General features: G+C 43.9%; 1 protein-coding gene across 1 annotated transcript in view; it reads left to right on the top strand.

Annotated features, from left to right (window-relative positions):
* SLC7A5 (solute carrier family 7 member 5) overlaps positions 1 to 24317 on the top strand; it is a 44083-nt gene that overhangs the window by 1219 nt on the left and 18547 nt on the right. The window contains exon 2 of the mRNA XM_051974820.1: positions 19289 to 19414. Within this exon, the coding sequence (XP_051830780.1) occupies positions 19289 to 19414 (126 nt within the window). The remainder of the gene's footprint in view (positions 1 to 19288; positions 19415 to 24317) is intronic.

Consider the following 24317-nt stretch of genomic DNA (forward strand, 5'->3'; position numbering starts at 1 on the left):
TTTTCCTTCTCTCTTCTCTCTCTCTCTCTCTCTCTCTCTCTCTCTCTCTCTCTCTCCTCTCTCTCTCTCTCTCTCTCTCTCTCTCTCTCTCTCTCTCCTCTCTTTTGTGTCTCTTTGTCTCCCTCCCCCCCTTCCCTCACTAAGCTCCTAATAAATGCTGGCATTCACTCCCCCCTCCCATAATAAATGCTTACCAAATGACTGACCCACTGACCCCTCCATCCCCATAGTGAAGCTTAATAAATGCTCAACTGCCTAACTCCATTGCCTCTTTGCTTAATAAATCCTAGTGGACTGATTATTCTCCTTCCCCCCTCCCCCCCAGCACTTTGTTATCTCACTCCTTACTCCAAGGATACCCCTTCCCATGAGGTGTCCACATGCAGAATCTCCCCTTCCTCTCCCTCCCCCCCACATGGCACACATATGATTCCATTCCTAGATCCCATCTTGGGTCTGCCACTCTCTGGTCACCCTCAGACATGTGATTCCATGTGGTGGAGGGACCTGAGGAATGGATGGAGCAATCGTTTACTTAAACTCTTAATTAGAGGGGCCAGATCATATGTCTTATAAATTCAGATTGGGGAGGCCAAGACAGTCTAAATAGGCCCTGCCCATCCAGGCACTTCCATTCTGGGGGAAACCATAGGAACAAGTGTGGAGTAAAGAATTTTGATCTAGCCTAGGTTTTCTTCCATGATGAGGAATGACCCATGGTCGTGAATCGGCCCTTTGACTGTTGGTCTTGATCTAGTCCCTTTAAAATGTGTGGGGTACTATTATTCCCCTAAGCCTTTAGACATTGATTTTCTCCTAACTGTACCTGGATTTTATATTCTAACCTGCTTTTCAAGCCAGTCACCTCAGTCAATTCTTCTAAAGAACTAGAATATAAACTTGGTTTTCTCTTAATTTGCCAAAGGCAGAGATAGGGTTCCACTCCCTTTCTCTGGAAGAAACTGACAATCTTGGTAGGTAGGCTTTTATTTATTTATTTATTTTAATTTTTACCATATGGTATATGAAATTAGTGAGTTTTTTTTTTTTTAAAGGAGGGGGAAAACTGGTTTTCCTGGGGAGCTTTTAAGTTGCAGAATTTTCTGTTCTATTTTAGAGGTAGGTGGGGTGGGTGTGGAGGAGAGAGGTGCTGACTGTACCTAGAAGAGAAAACTCAAAAGACAGTGAATTTGTTCATTCATCTTTCTACCTGTTCTTTCTGCCTTTAGGGAGGCGGAGGTCTCTAAACCGGCTTATCTAGAATTGGTAATTTGGAACTTAAGGATAATGAAGTCCATGTGGTTGTTCATGAATTCCTGTCTAACCTGAGGCTTAAAAAATTATTCTAAATTGAACTAGATAGATTCTAGTATCTTGCTTGGAGGGAGAAGGATGAAGAGTATGGGAGAAAGCTACAGTGCTGAACATGAGACATCCCTACTCCTTTCCTGGGAAGGAAAAAAAACCTGAGGCAGAATGGACTTATTTCTCAGGACTCTTCTCTGGAGGTCATAGATGCATTATAGTCGGGTATAAATAGTATATAATACATATTTTATTTGGTCATAAATTATATTGTCATTGTATATGATCATGGACAATGTTGTCATTTTGTAGATAAGGAAACAGATCTAGGAAGGTTTTAATAATAGCAACAGGTGCAGCTAGATGGTGCAGGGGATACAGCACTGGCCCTCCTCCATTCAGAAGGACCCAAGTTCAAATCCAGCCTCAGATACTTACCAGCTGGGTAACTGGGCAAGTCACTTAACCTCAGTTGCCTCACAAAAATAATAGCAATAATAGCAACTAGTTGTGTTGCCCTTGTCGCAGCAATTCTGAGGGATAGGACCTATTCTCCCCATTTTTTTACATATGAGGAAACTGAGGCAAAAAGAGGTAGTTATTTCCCAGGGTCATATTGAGAGTTGGGGAACAGCTTTAAACTTGTTGCTATATAAAGACGTGCCTCGGGTCACAAGGAGAGAAAGTGAGATTTGAATCTGTTCTTTGTGACATCCAGGGCTCTTGAGCTACAGCTTGGCCTCTCTGCTCTTAGTACTTTAATTCACTAGGCCATATGTCCAGTTTTAAGGACATGATCATTTAAGATGCTCCTAGACATCCTGAAAAACCCATCCATTTAGTACCAGCTGTTGGGCTATTTGAGACATTCAGTCCTTCACTGCACTCAATCTAGCAGGATTGGGAGGTAGATGTGCTATTTTCAGGGAAACAAAACCCTGACTGATAGAGTCAGGAGATTTTAGAAAAGACCTATCAAGAAATTGTAATAGGGTTAAAATGTGATACTAAAATTATTTTAAAATACTTAAATGTTTGAAGAAAGAGAAACTCTTCAAAGGAGTTTGTCATTTCTTCTAAGGATTTTCTGAAGGGCACACATATATACATATATATATATTTAATCCAACTTTTTTTCTCTTCCAAGAAGCACTTAATTTTAATTTCTTTCTATTCCATAATAACTTACAGAGGTATGTCTTTTAAAGAGAACCCAGATGGCTTTACAGGTGGTTAATCTGTTCTTGCCACAGAGAAGCTAGAAAGAAATGATCCAGCACATCAGTAAATAAGCACTAGTAGAATCCCCAAATTCCCATTCTTAATTGTGTCCTTCTCCATCTCAGCCTTGCTCCTGGTACCGAAGTCCTTATCCAGCCCAAGCCTGATAAATTGGGAATGGGGACTTGATATATATTTTTTAATTACTGAAATTTTACTCTTTCCAATAAATCCCCTCCCCCCCCTTCCCCAGCCATCCCTTGTAACTTATAAAAGTACAGTCAAGTAAAACTAATCAACAAATTTGGTCATGTTTGAGAAAAGCATATCTCATGTTTGTTTTTGTAATCTCTGACAAATACTGAATTATCAGGAAGCAAGTTGACTGAAATTATTTTCATGGGCCAGTAGGACATGCTTGACAAGAGGACTGTTCTTTTTTAAAATGGTAAGAAAACCCCTTGTGATTGTAATTAAAAGACAATGGAAGCATTCAGTGTCAAAGCTAAGCTTGAAGATAGTGAAAAAGAACAGAATGCATCCATTTGGAGTGATGGGGAATGTGGTACAAGGTGCATGCTGAGATAGAGGGGAGGGGAGGTGAAAGGTGAACCCTCAGAGAGAGGAAGAATTAGACAAAAGTATTTGGATGTCGGGAAGCTGGAGAGCTGGAAGCCACCTTTGATGCTTACCAGATGAGGTGAGGTGACTGTTTCAGGCCACACTGCTGGTATCTGAGGGAGGTCCTACGTGCCCATCCCGACACACCACCTCTGGACTGGGTTGGTGGAAGAGCGATGACAGAAAGGCTGGAACGGAGTGGTGGAACCCCTTCAGGGGTCTTGGGTGCCAGGCAGTCAGCTCTCTTCAGTGCGTGTCTCTGGGTGAGGTACAGCCACCCATCAGTTACTCTGAAAGGAGAGGGACATTGAAGCCTGGAGGAAGAAGGAAAGAACTTGGTGAGGGGGATAGCCAGGAAGAAATTTGTGCTCAGGCTTCTCCAAATTCAGAACATTCATTACCTTCATGGACCGTGTTTTTAGCTTCTGCTCAGTCTGCAGGCATTTGTTCCCAGGTAGTTCCTTGCATAAACCACAAAAGGTCTGTTGCTTTTGATGTATATGGCACTGCTCTGTCCACTCTGTCTCTATAACAATGCATGGGAGGCTCATGCAGTCTGCGTTGGGAGCCTCAAGGTATTGGCTAACACTGGCGGGGCACAGCAGCTGACCTTGCAGTGCCCCAGGCAGGCTATGGTGGGCTATCCCAGCCTTGTCTCCTGCTGGGGCGCTTATGAGGGTTGCGTGCAGGGGAGTGTACTGGGTGCACCAGGCTGCACTGATAGAGGGACTTTTCTCATTGCGAGTTCTTTTTGTGAATAAAAATTTGGAATTATAATATTTGCTTGACAGGGTTGTTGTGATAATAAAATGAAATGTCTTGTAAAACATTTTGCAGACTTGCTGCTTCTTGATATTATATTATCCTCTTATCACTCAGTTTTTTCTTTCATTGCTCCCTCCTTTCCTTTCTTTTTTAAAAGTGTAGCAACTTAGAGTTGAGCTGAAGGCTCTGGGGCATTGCCAATTCTCTTCACATCACATGTGAGGCCTGAAAAGACCTGGGATCTCCACATGAATTAAATCTGAGAAAAGAAAAAGAATCCCTGCCATTCCTGAGCCTAATCCTAACCCAAAGCTTTCAGTGCTGTTTGGTGGTTTCACAAATGCCCTCATTCCCAACTCCCAGAGCCTCTGCCTTCTGGTTTATGTGCCAGATTGGCATCTCTTTGAAAGCTATTTTGTGGACTTAACAGGCTTGTTTCTGTTGGATTTTTGCACCTCCTTCTAGCATTCTGGGCATGTCCCACCAAGGACAGCTTTCTTTTACTACTCCCTTGAAAAATCACATTAACGTGGCTTTGTGTTGATCAGATAAAATAATGTTTCTAAAGCACTTATAGCCAGGCTGAGATAAAGGATCTGTTACAGGGTTTCAGACCATCCATCCTGCTAATTCCTGCATTGTCCCCTTTTCTGTTAATTAAAACCCCTTTCTCCCACAGGCCTGACAGTGCCAGTTAGCAGTTAGAATGTCAGGAGAATTGTTCTGCAGGCTGGGGATGTTTGTATAGAAGTTGGTGAGAGGACACCTACAACTCTTCCTCACAAGGACAGTGTAGATTATCCGGTTTAATGAATGCCTCTGTACAGTTGACTCACTTTCTGCAAAAGGCAAGACTTCTTATCAGAACAGCCATTAGTGAGGATAAATGTGTACTCAAAAAATAACTGGCAGAGAAGGAAGCTTTAGGTTAGTGGGCCAATGCCCCATTGTTAGCTTCTCCTATAGCTGTCTGAATTGGCATTGTGTCTCCTTGATCTCCTCTTTTCCCTATAATCTCAAACTCATTAAGCCTTCCAAGTACAGCAGAAACCATTCTGTGCATCAGTAAGCATTTAGTCCTCATCTTGTCCAGCTCCATCCTTCTACTGGTAAAGAGTAAGACCTGAGAACCTGAGCCTCTGCTCAGGGTCTCAGGTGAGACAAGACATGAGGATTCTGAAAGAGGCCGGCCTTCAGCCAAATATATCCCATAGAGTCCCTCTAGACTTCATACATTATCCACAATTACTTGAGATGGTTGTTTTCCCATGGGCTGTTTTAAGGGGCTGCTAAAAACTTGAAATTGAACTTGCCTATAGGTAGGTATTCTGCTTCATGTATGTTTTTTGGAACATTAGTGGACATCAAAGGTTCTCCGAGTTTGAGAGAGAATGAAAGGGAACTCTAGACCATTCTCTGATGAGCTAACTCTTGGTGTTTCTGCAGCCGAGAAAGGTCTGCGCTTTGGAGGAAAAGGCTAGGAAGTGGTGAACCTGACTTAATCCTATTGTAATTAGCTTATATGCAGAGATAAAGCAGACTGCCAGGTGGCATAGGAGGCAGTGTCCTGCTGAAGGTCCCACCTCAGCCTGAGCCTCAGAACTGGGCCCTTGGGCAAAGAGGTACCAAGGCTTACCAGGCTTGATTCTTCTGGATTTCTGGCCAGGTTTAGGTTAAGTGAAGCTGTTATTTAAGATTAGGCACCACCCCTGCTAATTGTACCTCTGTTCTTGTGGTGAAGACTAAGTTAATTCTCAGGGTACAGGGTACAGAGTCCCTCTAAAATAGGGGTTACCCAAAGGAGAGATCAGCCTGAGCCATTTGCTTCAGAGGGGACAGATCTTGGAACCTGGGCTTGGAGGAGAGGACTGTCCCTCCTGACCTTTAGGCCCTCCCTTCTTAGAATGTTAAAAATGATCAAATCCAACTTCTTTGAGAACTACTCCCAAAATGTCTTCCCGATTCAAACCTGAATCCTTACCCTTGAACACATGCCTTGTTGGGTTTTTCCCCCATTTTTAATTTTCCCATGCTTTGGGAGACCAGGGGTGCTTTCAGTGCCTCATCTTCGAAAACATTTCCAAGTCTTGATTAGCTCAAGTGCTCATTTTTTTAGCATATATCCAAGGCCCTGTACGATATTAAATCTGGAAGGTGGCAAGATAGAGAATTTCAAACTTAGGAATTTTGCTTTGGGCTTCGAAGGTTTGTTTGAGAAAAAGGCACCCAGTAGGAATGATCTATGCTGATCACCTTTCAAAGAGGAGATAAAACTTTTTCCTTTAGCCAAAGAGAATATTTGTTTGTTTTTGATGTTTTAATATTTACAAAGCTCTGGTATTCTTTAAAATGCTATTTGTTTTTAAAAGTAAACACTGGGGGCAGTGTTCACATAGTCATTATCTCTATTGCATTGTGTTTAGGTTGGAGAAAATTAATTCTATATTCCTAAATTCCTATCCATAGCAGGTTCCTGAGCAAATGGGTATTTCATATATTTGTGGGCTCTATAGAAAGTGACTGAAAGACTTTAATATCTACCCATAGTAAGTAAAATCTGAAGAACATGAGGTTCCTGTAAGAGGTGATCCCACTTTTGCAATTTAAAAAATCCCATTGAAACATTCCAACTCAGGGATTAGTGAAGGAAACATGGTCACTTTGAGGCATGGATTTACAAGTTTTTGCCTCTCTGGTGTTTTGAAGCTTTATGAGAACCCTATGGTGGTCATGAATAGTGTGTGAATGTGATAGACTGGGAATTATTAGAACTAAAGTCAGCCTCCATCAGTCAGCACGTGAACATCATTCCCTGCTTCTCTGTAAGTCAAGCAAAAATAATAGGATTTAAGTCTGAATTGATTGGGAACATTTCACATAGGCACATGACTGAAGGTGGATCGTGAAAATGGGCCCCTATCCTACAAGGTAACGGTTATGTGAGAATGTGAGAAATCTAGCCCTAGGTCAGTAGCATGTTGTTAACATGCTTTTGTATATGGAATGTACAACATCTGAAACAACAGTATGGGGAGTCTTGTAGGCTGTGGTTGTAAGGAAACTGGCTACAAAGGTATTATAGTGGTTGCCTATAATAAGGAAGCCATCCATCTGGCTTAATCTTTGGCTGTCTTTGTGATTCTGATTTGACTTCCATGATCTGTACTATTGGCGGCCAGCTTACTTCCCATGCCTCTGATGTAATCTGTACAATGGCCATAACACAGCTCCCTCCAGTTTGATGTTGTTGTGCCATCATGACAGGGCAAACTGGCTATGTGACCCCTGTCTCCATGAAGTTATATGTGCAACATGTGGTGACTAGATAACTGCCATCTCTCAGAGCATTTATACTATTGGGACAATTTTATTTCCGGGCAGTTTCCACCTCTTGTCATTCGTCCACATCCAGATACAAATCCATTTTAACTGCCCTAATGTCTAACCTAGTGATATCAAATAGAAATAAAAAGACGTTAATCTATATTATTAAGCATATTAACATTTTTTGTTTTGTGATATTGTATTGTATTTTTTAAAGGTTTTTATTTCTTTTGTGGGCCATGTGTTTGACATGCCTATGCAGAAAGAGATTTTATTGGCATCTAGCTAAACTATGTCTATAACATTCCCACATTCTATTAATGTGGTCAGAAAGGAAATGAGATTAATCCTGACTACACTTGATGCTTGATGAAGCTATGGAGGCTTTTATGATTTCTGTCTCTGTTCTAGTAATAGCATATTTCCTAAAGTCCCTTCTGGCTCTAAAACTTGTGACGCAATGAACATGTTATTGATCATCTAATCAGACTGGCCAAGAAGTATTTATTAAGGATTTACTGTGTGCCAGATTCTGTGTTAAGTGCTAGGAATACAAATAAAGGCAAAATACAGTCTCTGCCGAGGGGCAACAACACAAACAAATCTTCTTACAGGACATATAGTGTGAATAGAAGTTTTCAGAGAAGGGGGATGTGTAGAAAAAGTAGTGGATCTGACCTTATAGTTTACAAATTCCACATTTAGAAACATCTTGTTTAGTTCATTTCTTAGTACTGTCAGATATGGTCCAAGGAAAGGAGGTGAAATGTTAGTCCTGAGACTCAAATCCAGCTTTGAGTCTTTTAGATTTCCAAGTCCAGTGTTCTATACCACCCCATGCTTTTTCTTTAAATAGTAGCGAGACCAGCTGGGCTTCCAATTGGAAAGAACGTGACTGAGAAAAGGTAACATTTTACTCCAGTGTAGAATTAGCTTTTTTTTTTTTTTTTTGACATTTTCCACTTAACCCCATGACCAAGGTGCTTTTTAAAATGTGAGGTTTGTTGTTTTCAAGCAGAAAAGGCTTTTACTTCAATACCAGTAAAACTATCTTATTGGGTTTCTGAACCCCATGTACCAAGCACATTTCCTCCCCAGCAGTTAGAAAATCTGGTATTTATGAGTCTGTTACTATTAAGCCCTGATATTTCCTCATTGCCTAGGGCTGTCCTTTCCTGGTTTTGATTTTGATATGAGTCACTATTCAATTCAGAACTTGTTAAAAGTACAGCAGCCCCACCAGTGGCACAGTGTCAGAAAATGACATAAAGAAGACAGTGGACCTCCCTGTGACATCTCCTGTGGGTTTTCTAAACTGCACCTTATGTGGTAAAAACTGATTTCCTCCCTCAGGTGGATTCCCTGTGCCATTCATATTGCTGACTTTCACCTTGAGTTGGCAGTTTTACCGTGTATCATTTTAAATCTCATATCTCCAAGGGAGTTGAGAATCCATTTCTCCTGGATCCTAATCCTAATCCTCATTGTAATTTATAGATCATGGGATCATAGAGTAGGAAGGGACTTTGGAGGTCACCCGGAATTGCCCCATCCTTGTACAGAACAGAAAGTTCCAGTGACAGCCTCCCCCTGAAGTCACTTCTGGGCACCACAATTCCGAAGGACACTGGGAATCTTAGAGTGTCCAATGGTAGAGACCCAAGGCCAATGGTCAGTAGTTATTTGAAGGCCCCGGGACCTGGAGAAGACAAGACTTGGGAATGACTGGCTCCATTATGGGTCAGACTCAGCCCCAAAGAGTAGACCTGACTAAAGTTAGTTAAGTAAGTTCTGCAGCTACTGGCTCTTGCCTCTGCTCTCCTACAAGTGCCCTCTCTTTTTCCGTGCTGTTTCCTGTCCCTAAACTATAGCTCCACAGCCAGAGCTTGGGCAATCCAGATTTAAGACTGGCAAGTCTAGTTCAATTAGGAGATAGAAAGTGAATTAAGAGAAAGCACCCACTATCAGCAAATATGACTCTTGGGGAAAGGCTGTTCTGGGGCAACCATCTATGGATGGGATTGTGATAGAAATGAATGTGGAACCAGTGAAGCTGGTTTCCTTTATTCCCTCTAGACTCAGTCTAGGCTTCAGTTTCCTTATCTGTAAAATGAGGGGATTTAGATAAATCCTAAAGGTCCCTCTCACCTCTATGATCCTTTGCTCAAAAGAAGGGTCATTTTGGTTCAGATCTATTAAGGGAAGGGGGAGGGTGTATCCAAGGACTTTGATGATATATGATAGAAAAAAATAGATTTTCTGAGTAGAGGTCATGAATGTGATTGTCTCTGGTTCCATGGCATTCTTGCCTTCTTGTATCGGTGGCCTCCTGTGAGTCTGTTAATCTTGGGTCTGTCTTAATCTGGGGGAATTTTGCTTTCCTAACATAGTAAGAAGAGACTTGGAGTCAGATTGCGTGGCTTCCATTCCCACCTGCTTATGAATCATTCCACTTTGAGGAGATTGAGATTCCTCAGTGTGATGATGAGGGACCCCAGGACATCTGAATCCTGTGACTTTCTCATGCCCCTTCTCACTGCCAGCTGGGATTATGGAATGGGAAAAAAACCACTTATTTAAAGGGAAGGTCCAAGGGCATGCTTTAGGGACTCCTTGATGGCCCCCTTTGGTTAGTTAATGGGACACGGGATCTCTCTGGGCATAGAATCTTAAGGACCTGGTTTGAATCCAGCTTCTGCTATGTAGTACTATAGGATGGAACTTCTGGGCTTTTTCTCTTCATTTGGAAAAATGAGGTCTCTCCCAGAATTGCCCTATTACCCTGGCTCTTTTTCTACAGTATTCTGGGAGTGGGACAGCTTTTTGGGACCCTCTCCTTGAGGGGGTGGCAGCAAAGTTATTGGGACGTGGCTGCGATCCCCTGCCTCCATCAGCCCCAGATTGCTGCTAAGTTGAGCTCACAATAAGACTCCCATTAGAGCCTGGGCAATGTCAGTTCTTATTCAGGGGTGAGATAGTTGAGCCATAGACATCTAAAAAAGGTAAGGAAAAATCACATAGAGAACAAGTTGCCAGTTGTGTTCTGTCTCCTTATTAAATGCCCATCATGAGCAGAACCCTGCTAGGAGCCTGGAAAGGCTCATTGGTCTGGTCTAGTCTTGACTTAAGGCATGGGAGGAGCAATCGGAACTAGGAACACAGGTTGCCCTGCGGCACCGCAGGTGCCCAGTGAGGCAACAGATCTGGCCGGGCACCAGATAATGGCAGTTGGCCTCTGTTGCCCTTTGACTAGATATAGCCCCAGGATTTCATGCAGTACCTTGCCTGCACTTGTGTAAGTTGAGAACACGTGGCCAGCAGACAGCCAGGGATGGGCAATCCTTTGGAGCCTGGAAGGAGAATTCAACCAGACAATATTTCTCCTCTCTTCCCGCAAGGGCTGATAAAGTCGGGATTTTTGTATGGTTTGGGTTGAATTCTGCTATTTTCTTGCTCTGCTTGTCTCTTTTCTCATTTAAGAGACCATTTGCAGTGACATAAGGATCAGCCCCTAAGGGTTGACATTAGGCAAATCATTTTCCCTTCTTGGACTTGTTACCTCATCTGAGGTATTGGGACTAGGAAGGTGTTTTTTCGTTCCTACGTAACCTATTTTGAAATAGCAGATGTGCCAGTCTTTCCTGTGAAAAGTTCACTATTTCCTAAAGTCTTTTTGGTAAAAGGGAAATGTAGGTACCACCTTTAGTCTAACTATATGATAGACCTGTGTTTTAATGTAGTTAAAAGTACTGTTGTTACAATAAGCTGTCTTGAAATACATTACCTCCTTTCTAGGTTCAAAGGATGAGTGTTTTAGATTTAAAGCTAAAAATGATGACAGGATGCCCCAGAAGTCTTAGCTCAGTTTCCAGCTTTAGCTTTAAGTTTACAAGGCTGGTGAGCCAGTCCCATGGAAGCTACACTAAAACCCTTAGGACACACTGTATCTAAACCATCACCAACTAATCCCACAACAGGGACAAAGAAATAGACTCTGGCAATCCAGCAAGCATTTACAAAGGCCGAATGAAAACCAGGCTCTGATCTCATAGAGCTTAGGTGAAGCAACCTAGAGCCAGAAAGTTCTGGCAGGATGGTGTGAGGGAGAAGGATTGTTGAGAGCTAGGGGTTTGAGAACTGTAAAAACCTCAAAGGGAGTTAAGTGAGACATGAGCTGAGCCTTGAAGGACCTGGGGGAGTGACCTATGCAAAGATGCCTGTGGGGGGTCGAGGGGCAGGATGGAGAGCATCCAAAGGCAGGCTGTAGCCAAACTGGGGAATGCTTGAAAGTCAAACCAGACAGGCAGTATACAGTAAACCTCTCATCTTGTCCTTCAGCACCCCTGTGGTGTAAGTTGGGAGGAAATTATCCCCCTTTTATAGGGAAGAAATTTAAGTTATCACTCAAGGTCACTTCTACAAGTTGGTGTTCTAAGCCTAGTTCTCTGCTCTGAATACTGCCTTTTACGGAGGAATAACTGAAACTCTGGGAGCTCTGTTGTTCTTCCTTGGGGAACTCTTTTGGAAGTGGATGCTTTTGCATACTCCCTTCAAACTGAAGTGTTACTTTTTGCTCAGTATCAAGAAGTCACTGCTCATGGAAATGGATGGAAACAAATGGGAAATATGATTAGATCTCTAAATCATTTGAGTAAATCCTTAGGAGAAGTTTTTCTCTGAAGAGATGGGATTTATCCCAACAACTGGGACTGAGCAATTCACCCGAGTGTCACTTTGCTCATCTGTAAAATGGAATAACAAAACCCCGCAAAGTTGGTGAGCATTTTACCTTCTCTTGCTCAGCCCAGATCTAAATTACTACCAGGCTTCCTCCCCAATCATTGTCACTATGCTAAACATTCATCTGCACAGAGTTAGAAGGTACAGAAATGGTAGCAATTGAAGCAGACGCTGAATCCCCTGCCTAGGCTGATCCCCTAGAGTCCTGAATTTGCTGCCTGCCTCACCAAAAAACAAACTGGAAAAGACAGAGAGCTTCTTGATGACCGTTTGACCAAGTTTGTCTCCTGATAGTCTCAGTACAGTTTCCTGTTTTGAAAAAAAGTGCCCAGTATTTTAAAAAATGCAAATGGCAGCTCTGAGTCTATAGCCTAAAAATAGCCAGAAAACCCCAACTAGGGCTTTGCTGATGACTTGAAACATTTAGGAATAGCCTTCATTTTTCTCTTCACCAGCTTGCTTCAACCTTTTAATGTATTTTTTTTAAACTGCACATGGCATTAATAATTATCCACATCATGGAAAGGGAAAAAGGTTAATGACTGAAATCCCACCATCTTTCAAAGAGGCTAATGTTGGCCTTTTTCTTTGTCTCTTGTGTCCCCCAAGAGCACTCTGGGGCCTTTTGATGGGATGGTTTTTGCCTACTGCATTGATGTGGTATGCAGCTTAGATCAAGACAATGAAACAACCCCTTTGTTCCCCAGCTTGTCTGCTGGCCTCTGCCTCCACCTCTAAAATGAGATGTGCTCCCCCTCCCCCCTCATTTTGTGCTGAGGTTGCTCTTAGCAGTGGAAGATGGGGAGTAGCAAAGAAAAGGAGAGGGGTCCACTCATTTTGAACTTCAGAAAGCTTCACATGACAAGGCAGGGAGATCCTGAGAACTGCAGGACAGGAGAGCGCCTTGGCTAGGATGTCCATGACCACAGGCTCCTAAGACTTAGAGCTAAGTTGTAACTCCCTATCCAGAGAAGGAAACCGAGGCCTGCAGAAAACATGTGATTTCTTCAGCAAAGCCAGGCCCAGAGCTTGGTTTTCCTAACTCCCATTTCCCTCTCTTAATTCTACATCTCCCTGGGCCAGGCACTCTTGTGTAAGTGAATGATCATAACTCATCCCGTGCTTAGTCAGTTGTGGCCTGCTGGGGGGTGGTCAGTGAGTTCTTTTTGCGTAATCCAGCTTGAAATCTAATTGCTCTACCACACAGAACAAACTCATTTTCAGGGAACAGCAAATCATCCTTCTGGGCTGTGAAGATTTCTTGGACAGGATTTTGGATGTATGCGCCTGACTTTGTTGGCCTATATGCGGGCCACTGGGCAGGACAGCTTCACCTCCAGGAAGCCACTGACTTGTTCTGCATTGTCCTGCTGAGAATGCTATCAGGGTTCACTGGACAGATGCTCTTTATTTAAGAGCTGCCCAGCTTGATACGTTCAGGATGCAGGTGCCGGATGTCTTAGTGCCACTGTAGGCTCTGGAGAGCAGTCTCTATCTGCAAAATGAGAGGCTAGATCAGAGATTCTCCAAGGTCCCCACCGTGCTCATGTAAGACATGGGACGACAACCTCTTCAATCAACCAAACTCTACACTGTTTCTGTTCAGAGAGCTGTGGCTCCAGGTAACAGAAATGTGTGAAATGGGAAAGAGGCTCTCTGCTGTGAGCTGATGGTCAGAGGTGACTGAATTTTCTCAGTTTTGGTTATCTCACAAACTATACATAAGTGCCATGAAATTATTCTGTTGCAGTTATTGGGGAAACCCTTCCTTTAGAGAGAACTAAGACCCTTCCTGAATTAGCAGCCTGGGGCAGGGCTAAATCTTGCTGTAATGAGCAATGCTGTTTTCTAGAACTCTGGGAGAGTGGATGTTTGAGAAAAAGCAAGTCCTTTACTCACCTTAACTAACCATTTGGTCTTTGGGTGTGCCTTGGGAAACCATTGAACTTGGAGTTGGAGGTCTTAGTCTGAACAGCTAGCTTACCTATTGAGAAAAAGTTTTCTCTCCCCACCTTCTTCATTCACTAGTCATCCATTAAGTCTCTAGGGCAGGGCTCCTCAAACTTTTAAAATAGGGGGCCAGTTCACTGTCCCTGAGACTGTTGGAGGGCCAGACTATAGTAAAAACAAAAACTTTGTTTTGTGAGCCTTTTGAAGAAACTTCATAGCCCTGAGTGAGGGGGATAATTGTTCTCAGCTGCCACATCTGGCCAGCAGGCCATAGTTTGAGAACTCCTGACCAAGAGTGTGAATGAATATGCTTTGTAATCTCCCTTATTCATCTGGGTGACAGCATTTATATAGCTTTTAGGCTAGTATTAAAATATGACTACCTTCAGGTGACATCATATACCTTCCAGAGTTAATGCACAATCCATACTTTGACACTTCAATATCTACCTTAACTATCAGTAACAAGGTACAACACAGAATTGTAAATATTTGTGATGTTATCAGTATCAAAATACTTGTGGAAACTGTAGTAAATAGCAGAAATAATTATACTAATGTATTTACCTTAAATATGTCCTTAATTCAGTGTTAAGGGGTAAATAGTAAAGTAAATGCTTTGTTCCTGTCCCATGCATTCTCCAACAAGATTATTCTAAATTTATCAAGTATGCCTTTATTGTCAGGGACGTTGTCAGGGAAATGATGAACCAATAATTTGAATGGTTCTCCATAACAGAGAGTAGGTCTCAGGTATCTAGTATCGGCTCTTGCTGTTTGGATTTATTCAATACTGGCCTTCTACATTTACCCTTTCTTCTTCCCTTCCCTCCTCTAGCACACATATGGGGAGCTCAGGGTAGCTAGTCTCACTCCTGATTGTCCCAGACTCTTGGTAAATATCGGTTTGCCACTGTTTGTAAACCAGACTTTATTAGTGAGTTAGCACAAATTCATGTGGATATATCTGGCTGGTTTAGCTCTGCTTTATCTTAGCCACCTTGTCATCTGCTGGCAAAAATATGTGTACCGACTCTTCTCCTCCAACCCCCTCCCTTATTTCCATTGCTTGGTCATTTCAGCAACACTGTTCTCCATCTCCCTCCCCCACTAGTCTAGACTGATCCCCTCTCTGGACACTGCTCCCTTATATGTTGTTTTACCCTCTCAGAATGCCCTCCTTGAGGGCAGGGACTGTTTAGGCTTTCTTTTTACATAAGAGTTTGGCACATAGGGAGCACTTACGGTTTTTACAACAATGTAACATTGCACTAGCTGGAAAATAAACAGCAATGTAGACCGGAAAGATGCAAATTTTATCAGGGGTCCCGAGTCTCTGTGGAGCAGAGACAAGAAAATTTTGGGCCAAGGATGACCCAGAATCAGTGCCTCAGTTACACATTTCTATGTAAGAGCACAAGATTTTTGACAATTGGTGATTTGGCAAAGAAATGGTCTTAATATCTTTTTTTTGTTTGTTTGTTTCAAATTTATTTTCTCCCTTCTTTTCCCCCCACCTCCTCTCCTAGATGGCAAGTAATCCACTATATATTAAACGTATGATTTCCACAATTACCATGTTGCATAAAAAATCAAATTATAAAGGAAAATAATGAGAAAGAAAACAAAACGCAAGCAAACAACGAAAAAATGAAAATTCTATATTGTGATCCACACTCGGTCCCCACATCCTCTCTCTGGGTGCAGATGGCTCTCTCCATCACAAGACCATTGGATCTGCCCTGAATCACTTTGGTGTTGAAAAGAGCCACGTCCAGAGATGGTCTTAATTTCTGTTGTACTTTTTCCATCTAATGAGAAGCTAAAAGCTGTTTAGGGGAATAGAATTGTTACTGTTTAGAAAGAAATATTCTCAAATAGACTTATCATTGAATTGGCAGGAGGGGGTGGAAGAACACTATGGACATCTGAGATTGGTAACATGGGGTAGCTGTCCCCTAGTTCCAGGTTACCATGATTGCCAGTCACCTTGAGATCAGCACAGGCTCTTCCTTTGGATGGCAGAACTAGGGAGGAGATTGGATGTCCACCCTAACGGGGCCTTCCCACAAATCAGGCAGACTGACCCTTGTTAGAATGTCTGATTGAGCAAAATACAAATTCTTGGGCTCAGCTCCTGCTTGTCTGTAGCCGAAGTCACTTGAGGTTTGGACCTTGACAGATAAAACTGAGGCAATATCTTCATGAAACAGGATGTGGATAAGGAGTTTTTATTTAAAAAAAAAAATTATAAAATTGTGTGTGGGCGTTAGGGAGGAGGCACAGTCCAGTTTGCTCACTTATCCACATTCAACCCCAGGGGAGTCCAGGGTGACTTTTTTTAATCTCTGTGTTCCAGCTGTCACATTTTATTTAGAAGCGTGGGTTTGGGGAAATCCTGAGAGATGCGGTCCCCATTGGATCTGCTCTGCTGTTGTACTGAATTCTGGGACCTGTAGTTTTTGGGGGTCCAGACTTACTACAGCAGCAGTATGAATGAATGACGCAATATTTGTCCCATCTTGCCATGTGAGACACTGAACGCCTTTCCTGAGTAAAAGATTCAGGGAAATTTGAGACAGTCTCTGGGGAAGCCTGTCCCAGCACTGTTAGGCTGGAAAAAGAATCTCACCTCATTTCCTCCGAATCTTTATGTCTGGAAATGTTGGCTAAAATTGTACTCGCTCATCTCCTCCCTGATGAGAAGAAATGATCCCAGCATCCTGATGGACAACAAAGAATATTTTTTTTAAAAGAAGTATTAGCATCTTGAAGTGGAAGTCTAAGGGAAATAATGTTGTTGTTTTTTCCCTCCAGCCTTTTTCTTCCCTTCTTGCTTTTATGGAGGAGCAGAAGTTGGCCCGAGTGTGACTTCTGCCCAAGTGTGACAGCCACGTTTCCTGGAAGGTGCTTTGAAACCTTCCCCGGAGCGAGCTCTGGAACTGGCCCATAAGTGCACTATCCTGACAGGAAACTGGTGCTCCTTTCTGGTGCCCAGATGACCTTATACTTTTAAACAATTAACTGGGTCTTTTTCCTTTCCTCATCAGCCCTTCTTGTGGGAGCCCTTGTGACCCAGAAGTGAGGGCTGTCCTTGAAGCCACAGATCCCTAGTAGGAATGTGGGGAAGCAGCCTTTCCTTTGGTTTGAACAGAGCATTGGATTTGCTGGGAGAACCGAGGTTTGAGTCCTGACCTTCCAGAGGAGCATTTGGACGAAAAGGAGTCTTTTGAATTAGGCAAAATTACAAACACTCCAGTGCTTACTACCTGTGCGACCTTAAGCTGTTTTTAATGAGCATTTATTGACACTTTTATGCACGGCGGGAGACACAGAAGGAACCCCAAGAACCTCGGGCCACAGAAGGCTGCGCTCTGCTTAGAATTCACAAAGACTTCTGGAGCCCGCAGCAGCAACTTGTGTGCCGAGGTGGGGGTGGGGATGGCCCCGAGGCAGGATTCGAGGCAGGATTGACTGCAGTTGGGGCATGTGAGGAGGGGGCAGGGGCAGCACGCTGGGACTCCAGGGGCGGGGGATGGAATGCTCCATCTTTCCCACAGCCAGGAGCTTGGCTGGAATGTGGAGGGGGTGCAGTAGGTTGGCCCTGGCAGAGGAGGTTGGATGTTGGCCTAAAGGCAACAGGGAGACCATTGAAGGCTTCTCGAAGGAACGTCAGACCTGTCTGTGCCTGGCTGGGGCCCGAGTCCAGAGGCAGGGAGGTTGAAGTGCTGTGGCGGCCTTGGCTGCTAGGGGGCGCCACAGTGCATGGGGTCCGGCTTGTCTTCCCGAGATCACATCTGGCTGTGAGATCCCCGGCCAGTCACCTCTCCCTGTTTGCCTCTGTTTCCTCATCTGTCAGATGAGCTGGAAGAGGAAATGGCCAACCTCCCCAGCATCTTCCCATAGTTCTTTGCTTAGAGATGAGTGATTCAGCAGAGGGCACTTTTCCTGCAGGTGGGAGATCTGAAGAGAATGGCCCCCTGGAATGGGAGAGGAAGGAGAGAGCGGGGAGCCCAAGGGAGAAAAGGATGAGCAGCTTTGGAGGACAGTTTTGTAGAATGATGTGGTGGGAAGCCTGATTTTTACCTTTCATTAAATCGCATAGCCAGTGAGAGAGAAAGGAGAGCAGGGTCAATTCAATTTAAAAGTTTTAAAATTGTAGATTTATTAAGGTTACAATCCACAAAACTCCTGCATCTCTCTGCCTATACCTCCCTAATCTAGAAATTTTTGAACCCAAGTGTTCTGATTTCCTTACATTTATTTGTAGTGAATTTCATAGTAAATTTATCCAAAGTCAATAGTTTCTCTCTGTCTCTGTCTCTCTCTCTATTTCTCTTTCCTCTCTCCCTCTTTCTCTCTCCCCTCTCCCTTCTCTCTCTGTCTGTCTCCTCTCTCTCTCTCTGTCTCTCTCTCTCCCCTCTTCCTCTTTCTCTCTCTTCCCCCTCACCAGCTTTAGACTTAATAAGCATTTGTTCTGTACTCCTATGTAGTTGGATTACCCAAAAAAGGAAGAGTGAGGTTAGTTTACCATAACAGGTTCTTGACATAATCATGTTGGCTCTTTGTGATCATTCCTTCCTTCACTAGATAGTAGTTGATTCTTGCTTGTAATAGTTTTAGAATTTGGCTGTTCAGTGAAACCAAGCCCATTGACCAGTGGAGCTGGCAGATTTCCCATCCTTCCCTTTTCTAATATTTGGAACATTTCCCCCTTCCTGATTCTGTAGCACTTGTCCCATCCTTTCTAATCTTCTGAGAGCACTGACAAGGCCTTAGCAATCCCATCTGGATGGTTCTTTCAGTACCTTCAGGGTTCATCAGGGCCTGGGCAGCATGTTATGTTCTCTTACTATCTCCCTATTTATCTTGGATTTCAACTCCCAAGTAGCCATTTGAATTGTGACCTTTTCTGTACTGAGAAGATTACTCTCTGAGTTGGACAGCTTGGCCTTCTCTCTGTTATCACAAGCCCTCCCGTGCCAAGCAGGTGTGCTCACTATGGCCTTCCCCTTTTCCCTCCAGCCCTAGAACATACTCTGAGCCTGACTTAGCCCTCTGGCCTTGGTTGGGCCTCTGTTAGGCTCTGGGCAGGGGGCCTCAGGCTGATGGTTGCAGGGATGAAGAAAGGAGGGAGATGGGCACAAAACCAGCCCTTCTGGAAGGGCCATGACTGGATCGTGGCACTTCTTTGAGGTGATACCAGCTGGATGCCAGCATGGTGGGAGCGGAGAGGTCTGGGTTTTGCTGTGTTTTTTTTTTTTTGTTGTTGTTGGTTTGTTTTTTTTTTTTTAACATCAAAGACTGTTAATGCTGCAGTAGAAACTAATCTTTTTTTTGTTTCTATCCTCCCCTTCCCCAGTGTTACTCACAGCAGTGAATTGTTACAGCGTGAAGGCAGCCACACGGGTCCAAGATGCATTTGCTGCTGCAAAACTGCTGGCTTTGGCTTTGATCATTCTCCTTGGCTTCATTCAAATTGGAAAGGGTAAGTACAGCTCCATTTTTTGGTATTCTTTTCTCTTTCTTACATCCCCACAGTATCATATGTCATTCTCCTCCCCGCTTCTCCCCTCACACCTCTCCCATGCTCCCCTTTCTCCCTCCTTCAGCCCTCTCAGAGCCTTTCCAAGGACAAAATTCACAGCCGCTCTTTAAAAAATAAAGATGTGCACAATGTCCTTCTTTTAGTTTCTTCTAGAACAACAATTAATTGAAAAACTGTGCTCTCAAGGAGCTATTTTCTAAAGAGGAAAAAGAGCAAGTCTGAAAAAAGGTGATGGTGGGAGACTTCCAGATAGTTCCAGAAAACCCTTTCAGCTTTTTCCCTGGGATCAAAGAAGGAAAATCAGTGATGAAAAATGACAGTTGGACCCTGAGTTGGAGGCAAATTGTATAAGGCTTTAGAGGCCAGGCTGCTGAGGCACTTGCCATATATTTATATATATTCGGTGGTCCCAAACTGGAGGGGCTTCCCCCCATTCCCTGACAGTACCAGGGAAAAGACCTGTGGTAACTCAGAAAAGAACAAGATTGCTGGGTTACAGGGTGGTTTCATGGAGGGGCTGATCCTTGCAGAACAGGTATGATTCAAGTAGGGATTAAGAAGTGAGGGCATTGTGGCAAGGGCTTTGACCCAGACCAAACCCTGAGATAACAGTAATTCTTTCTTTCATTTAGACTTTAAAGTTTACAAAGCACATTTGTCCAAGTATTCCCTGTGAACACAGTAGTTTTTTGCACTTGAGACTCATATCATTAGAGAAAGCTGAAAATGTCTGGGCAGGTAGGGGCTGGTTTTGGATTTTGGGGAGTCCATGCTGTTCTGGATGGAGTAAGCTGGGGGTGGGGTAGGGTGGAATGCGAATGATGATCCAGACCCATCAACTTGCTCCCAGTGACCAGGCCTGTTTGCCTTTGAGTGACATCAGGAGGGAGACCACCTGGAGCACACCTCCCAAGTCCACAGGACCTAGCCCAACTGTGGAAATCTTGGTTTGAAAAATGTGATGGTCAACACTGACCCCTTGTCATCTGAGCAGATCAACACTAGGTCAAAACCTCCATGGAAAAGAAACTTTCTGTTTGAGTACATGATAGATTTTTGTGGAAAAGACTGCTGGGCTTGCCTCCTCCCCTGTCTTAATTATTGCCTGACCTTATAGAAAAATTGCAGTTCCTACAGAATTCTCCTTCAAAGATTTCTGAAATAACTTCTTTTTGCTCCAGATGTTGAAAGTTGTGTCTCCCTTTTTTTATTCTTAGCCTTTTATATATTCCCTGTAGAGCTCATTCAACTCTTTGCCCCGTCACAAGCTGAATTCGGTTTAAATTGATCATTGTCTTTAATCAGCGAGAGAATCCAAAAATCTACTTCAGACAGAATGAAGTAAATGTCTATTGTATTTGCTAACTATACCTTGCACATAGAAGAACTTGACCCGCAGGATGACTTTTCTCTGGGCCGGAACCTCCTTGTTCTCCTTGACCTCTTCCTTCTAAGTCCAAACTGAAAAGAACCTTAAAACCTTCACCAGCACCTTAGCCCTGGAGAGCTCACTTCTCTTCCCCTACCCACAGGTGAATCCCAGGACTCCTCAGTCCAGGTCAAGGGATACACTCTTCCAGTTACTTTTTTTCCTTAGGACATCTTTAGCCAGGTATAATTTGGATGCATGTCTGAATTGTCTCTTAGTGGGAGACTCTGCAGGTCCCCCTGGCACAAGTTCTACTGCACCACATAGTCTTGAACCATGGCATTCCTCTGAGACCAATGTCCTCCCAGAAACTATTTGGCTTTTCAGCCTGGCTTTGTTTTTGCTTTTTAGAACAAACTAAACTGTTTGTGGAACTAGAACTCTGTATTACATATTTGCAACAAAAGAACAACCAAAAGCAGCTTTTTCCCTTTTCCACCCAGAAATTATTTCATAATTTCGTTTAATTCTTCTCTTGTATGAAACATAGACCAGTTTGCCTAGAACAGGGAGTTCAGTTTGGAGAGGTAGGAGATTGTGGTTGGGTCCAAGAGACCATATTCCTGTTTGTCTTCATAGCATGTAGATGGCAAAGGATCTGTGACCTCAAGCCTTTTTTCACTCCCATTTTAAGTGGAGGGTCACTCATCTATAGTCTTTTTGAACCTTCTCTGTGAATATTAAATAGCTTCCTGTTCATAAATTGTAGGTTCCAGCTAATATACTTTCATAGCATTTACTCTTCAATATTTGCAATAAAGAATACCCAGTGGCCACTGTCCTTCTGCAATCCAGTGGCAGCGCCCCAGCCGCCCGGGCCCTTTGCCAGCCTTCCTGTAGTTGATACCCAGGATTGCTGACTTAGAGTATAAGGGGTGGTGGAGGAGGAGGAGCTCTTTTGCCTTCTAAGCATGTGAGTGAGAATGGACACTACAAGGATTCTGTTCCCATGCAAGGAGGCAGGATTGGTGGGTTGTGGTTTTATGTGTATGTGTTATTCAGTCCTGGTTGATTTTAGGACAAAGGGGTCCATCATAGTAGTAGTCATTGTGGCCTGGGCTCACTGAACCTGACCATTTTGGTCACCATTGTTGTAGGAAAACACGTGCCAAGTCGAACATACTTCTTCACTAACTTGGCCGGCCTTGAGCTCCGAGGAGGTGGAAGGGGTACTTGGTTCCCATGACATTTTGTTTCGTGGGTGAGTGAAGTTAAATAGCTTTCCTTGGTATTGGTCTTTTCTCATTTCTTGCTTTTGTCCTCTATTTCTGGGTTAGTGCCCCCACCCCATGTTTTATTTAAATGGCCATAAGCAGAACTAAGATTTTTACTAGCTACATTGTTACTTCTCAAGCTGCTTTCTCCAAGATCCAAAGACAAGGAGAAATTTGTTCTTAATCTCCCCTCGTCCAACCGTTAGGGACCTCAGTGTTAGCTCTCTAGTTCTTCCCTTGGGAATGAATTTCCAGACTCATACCCATGGCCTTGCTCACTAGAGATGTTTGAGAATTGTGCAAGTGTGGGTCTTTCATCACTAAGTTAAAACTGTTTCATTTCATCTTGGGTTCCTTTCAGCTTTCAACCAGGGATCCCATGCTTTTACATCTCATTTGTGGTGGTGGTAGTGTTTTAGGAAAGCTTTAAAGTTTTCCAGTAAAAGAAGGCCTTAAGTTCCATCTCCCAACTGATTTCATAATCATAGTCGGAAGAAAACCTAAGCCTAAATTCCAGAGTGACCAAAAAACTGGTCTCAGATGAGTTAATTGAAGCCCAGAGATGAAGTGACCTGGCCAAGGTCGTAAAGTTTACCAATGTCAAGGTAACAGGAGCGTTCCACAGCCACTCATAGCACTGCCATAGAGCCTCCTTCCCGACTGTTGGCTCTTCCCAGATATTTCAGAAATAACTGTAGCATCGGACCATAGTGAATTACCGGGAGCACTAGGGTGAAAATGAAGGGCACTGTTCTTTCTAGCAGCAACCCTAGGCTGCCCTGGGAGGGCCCGCTTTGTTTGACCTCAAGCTAAGCTCTTGTATACCTTCAGAAATGATGGCAGCTTCTCAGAGTATTACTTGTCTTTGTGTCGTTTAGCCCAATCAGCTTCCTCCGGAGAGGAATTGGCCCCAGGCCAAAGCATTCTGTAGCCTTGCACTCTATCATTGTCCACTCTGGCTGGCATGTGTTCAGTGACGGTGAGTTTTCCTAACGGGAGCTCTTCTGTCTGAGGTCCCTCCCCTGGAAGTAACAGTGTCAGGGCAGGGAAGACTCAGTGCTAATAACGAGTTAGAGGGACAGTGTGTCCCATTAGCAGTGGGAGCCAGAGTGGTTAGGATCCAAAGCCACATTGCATCTTTGGCCAGGAGAGCGTCTTTGGGCATGGGATTTAAGAACGATTTCATTGTCAACAGAAGTGGGTCATGCAGTTACTGCCGGGGCAGTGCTGCTGAAGGATTCTCTGCAGGGGCTTAGGATGGGGTGAGCCCTCGCCTGAACAGCCTTGTTTAAATAAGGGGGTGGGGGGGGTGTGTGGAGAAATAAGCACAAGGCTGAATCTGACTGAAGCAGCCAGGCCCTGGAGCTGCTCTAGGTGCCTGACCCTGGGAGCCATCAGAGCAGGGTCAGGCCAGGCCAATGGCAAGCTTGAACTAGAAGTATTTCAGTTCAAAGCATCTGCTCACCCTGGGTTAATAAAGCTATTGTATTTAATTATACACACCGTATAATCCTTTTTGGCGGGAGAAGGCAGGGAGCTTTTTTAAGGGGGGGGGGGGGGGGAAGTCTAAAAACAGGCCTGAGCTGTAGACTGTTCTTTCTCTCAAAAGATTCGCTGGCAGATTGATTGTCTGCCAGACAATACAGTGTACGTGGGACTGTTTCTTGCCCTTTTTTGAAAGAAGGCTGAATGCCCTGGGAGAGTGAGAATCTGACCCCAAGCAGGAAGGTCCCATGGCTTCTTGTTTCAGGCACACAGTGGGAAGACTTGTGACTCGGTTTTCAGGATGGGGGCCAAACGTGTTTTAACTGGTTCCTTTTTGATCTGCCATATTTTGCATTAATATAGCATCTGGAATAATAACTTCAGAAGATCACATGCCTCACTTGTGTGGAGCCCCCAGATCAGATCAAAGAGATGGGAAGTTGGACTGTTGCCTCCCCCGTGTTCTGGCTCATGAGTACCCTGTGGCTGTCAGAGGCACTGGGAGAGAGCATCGGGAGCAAAGGCACGGCGAGACAGGCACAGGGCCGCTAGTGGGAGACGGAGGGAGGTGGGGCCATGCTGAATCAGAGCGGATCTGGACAAGTCTGGGTTTGTGATGAAAGTTAGAAAGAGCCACCGACAATTATAAAAGAGCAGAACAAGTGTGACCCTTGTCTTGCCTTAGCCCCGTGGAGAGCAGTCGGGAGCCGAACCC

The sequence above is a fragment of the Antechinus flavipes genome, chromosome 2 (assembly GCF_016432865.1).
Source record: "Antechinus flavipes isolate AdamAnt ecotype Samford, QLD, Australia chromosome 2, AdamAnt_v2, whole genome shotgun sequence".
Taxonomy (NCBI): domain Eukaryota; kingdom Metazoa; phylum Chordata; class Mammalia; order Dasyuromorphia; family Dasyuridae; genus Antechinus; species Antechinus flavipes.